Source organism: Vigna unguiculata, chromosome 8, assembly GCF_004118075.2.
Source record: "Vigna unguiculata cultivar IT97K-499-35 chromosome 8, ASM411807v1, whole genome shotgun sequence".
In the NCBI taxonomy this organism is placed as follows: domain Eukaryota; kingdom Viridiplantae; phylum Streptophyta; class Magnoliopsida; order Fabales; family Fabaceae; genus Vigna; species Vigna unguiculata.
The window spans coordinates 22,811,095-22,813,945 of record NC_040286.1 but is presented as its reverse complement, the minus strand read 5'-3'; the positions used below and the strand labels follow the sequence as shown (position 1 = coordinate 22,813,945).

General features: G+C 40.6%; 1 protein-coding gene across 1 annotated transcript; it reads right to left on the bottom strand.

Annotated features, from left to right (window-relative positions):
* Window positions 1-345: 345 nt before the first annotated feature.
* On the bottom strand, window positions 346-2,544 carry LOC114193935 (the record flags this gene model as incomplete). The annotated part of the gene is made up of 2 exons (XM_028083937.1): window positions 1,317-2,544; window positions 346-1,259 (listed from the first exon to the last, which is right to left on the bottom strand). Coding segments are annotated over exons 1-2 (2,142 nt in total), but the record flags the coding sequence as incomplete, so codon positions are not given.
* Between the last annotated feature and the right edge of the window lie 307 nt (window positions 2,545-2,851).

The following is a 2,851-nucleotide window of genomic DNA, read 5'->3' as shown; positions in this document are numbered from 1 at the left end:
AATACCAGGAATATCTGCCAAAGTCCAGCCTATTGCTCGCTTGTGATCTTTGATAACCTGCAATAGCTTTTGTTCCTGCTCGTTAGTAAGCAAGGCAGATATAATAACAGGGAGTTTCCCATCCCTCTCAAGATAAACATATTTCAAATGAGATGGTAAAGGTTTCAACTCCAAAGTGGGTGGTTGTTCCACAGATGGCAACATTTTACTGCCTAAGGTAATTTCAGCCACCTCAGCATCATACTCGGACGCCACAGAGGTATCAAATAGTGACACCGCGTCCTCAACATCACCTGTTTTGCAATTTTCTCTTTCATCTAAAATTGAGCCCGAAACATTCGAAAAAGAAAAATCCAAAGAAGAAGAAAAACCAGATAAAACGTCCAAAAGTCCAAAAGCATAATTGTTCACTACATTACTCAATAAATCAATGCAAAACAAAGAATGGTCTTCAATTGGGTGCTTCATGGCTTCTAGCACGTTGAACTGCACCTTCTCATCTCCTATCTCCATAGTCAAGGATCCTGCATGCACGTCTATCTTGGTACGTGCTGTCATCATGAATGGTCTTCCCAAGATAATTGTGGTTGAACTCATTCCTTCATCATCCTTCATGTCCAAGATGTAGAAATCTGCAGGAAAAATTAACTTGTCCACACGGACAAGCACATCTTCTAGCACACCTGTAGGGTTAACTGTGCTACGGTTGGCCAATTGAATGACCACACCAGTAGACTTAAGAGGTCCAAGATGAAGTGAAGTAAAAACAGATAAAGGCATTACATTAATGGAAGCTCCTAAATCTAACATAGCATTGTCAAACTTAGTACTTCCTATAATGCAGGGAACAGAAAACATACCTGGATCCTTACACTTTTGTGGCATTCTGACTGCAGGCTTCTTAATTAAGCTAGAGACATTTCTTCCCATGTTCACTACCTCTTTGTCCATAATACGCCTTTTATGTGTACATAATTCTTTGAGAAACTTGGCGTATTTAGGAATTTGTCTCACAGCATCCAACAAAGGAATGTTTATCTCCACTTTCTTGAAGGTATTCAGGATTTCTTTGTCTAACTCCTCCATCTTTTTAGTTTTTGGTTTCAAACGGTTTGGATAGGGAGGAGGAGGAGAATAAGGAGAAGGATTTTCAGAGGAAGTATTAGGGGATACCAACCTGGAGTTATCATTGGGTGCAGGCATTTCAGATGTTGCTTGTGTTGCTTCATCTGATCTTCCTCTTTCATCATTAGGTACAACTTCATTGTCCTTATCTTCATCTTCTTGGGCATCCCCAAGACCTTGTATTTGCTTACCCGATCTTAAAGTAATAGCACTTACATTTCTCGGGTTGATTACAGTTTGTGCAGGCAAATTGCTCGAGCCTTGTTGAGACTTCATCTGATTTAACTCATTTGCCATTTGTCCAATCTGGTTCTGTAAATTTTGATTGGTTGCTTCCATCGTCTGTTTCAACTCATTGATTTGTCCCTTCATCATGTCAGCCATCATTTTCATCATTGCCTCCATGTTTGAATCACCAGAGGTTGTCGCTGGTTGTGGTTGTTGCCTCTGTTGAGGTGGAACATAGACTTGTTGGTGTTGAGGCTGTTGATTTCCCCATTTCTGGCTGGGATATTCCTTCCAATCTGGGTTGTACTTGTTGGAGGACAGATCATGGTTGTATTGCTGCCGAGGTGGTCTATTATTGCCATAGATGTTTGCAGCATATGCCTGAGGTTGTTCATTGTCTAACGTCCCTGTCTCTTTTAACATAGAACAAGCCTCTGTAGGATGATTAGTAGAAGCACAAATTCCACATAAAGTAGAAGGGATAGACTTTTTCTGTAAGTCTGTCAAGGTCCTTACCATGGCTGCTAAGTCATCCAACTTCCCTTCTAATTTCTTGTGATCTGCAACATATGAAGCTTCTACTCCATGGGTTCCCTTCAATAGAGTTATAGAATTGCTCCTTGTGGAAAATTGTTGATGGTTCGATGCCATAGTTTCAATCAATTGTCTTGCATTTGTTGGCGTTTTATCCACCAATGACCCTCCACTTGCAGCATCTATCATTTGTCTATCCATGATACTCAATCCCTCATAAAAGTATTGAATGAGGAGATACTCGTTTATTTGGTGATGAGGACATGAAGCACATAACTTTTTGAATCTTTCCCAATACTCGTGAAGACTTTCTCTTTCTTGTTGCCTTATCCCATAAATATCTTTGCGAATAGCAGCAACTCTAGATGCTGGAAAAAACTTTTCCAGAAATAATCTTTTCAGAGTCTCCCAGGTATTGATGGATCCTGGCGGAAGGCAGTATAACCAATCCTTAGCGGCATCTTGCAATGAGAATGGAAAAGCCTTAAGCTTGATATGTTCCTCTGTCACTGTTGTAGGTCTCATGGATGAACAAACAACATGAAATTCCTTCAAATGATGGTACGGGTCTTCTCCTGCTAATCCATGGAATTTGGGTAAAAGATGGATTAACCCAGACTTAAGCTCACATTCTCCATCTGGATATTGGATGCACATGTTTTGTGTAATTGCTGCATCCGGTGAAGCCAACTCTCTTATTGTTCTTTCTTCCATTCTATCTTCTTGAATTTCTGGTTCAGGTGATGGATCAGAAGATATGTTAATCACCGGAGGTGATTCTAGTGGTACACTTTCAGTGGTAGGTTCAGATGATGATGGTGCTCCTTCAGTAGAACACCTGAGATCAAGTCTCCTACGTGATTTACGCAAGTTCCTTTCAAGTTCTGAATCAAGTTGATAAAATTGACCCGGATTGGCCCGAGTCATGCACTATGCAAGTCCACCTGAAAGTGTTTCCCTGTGT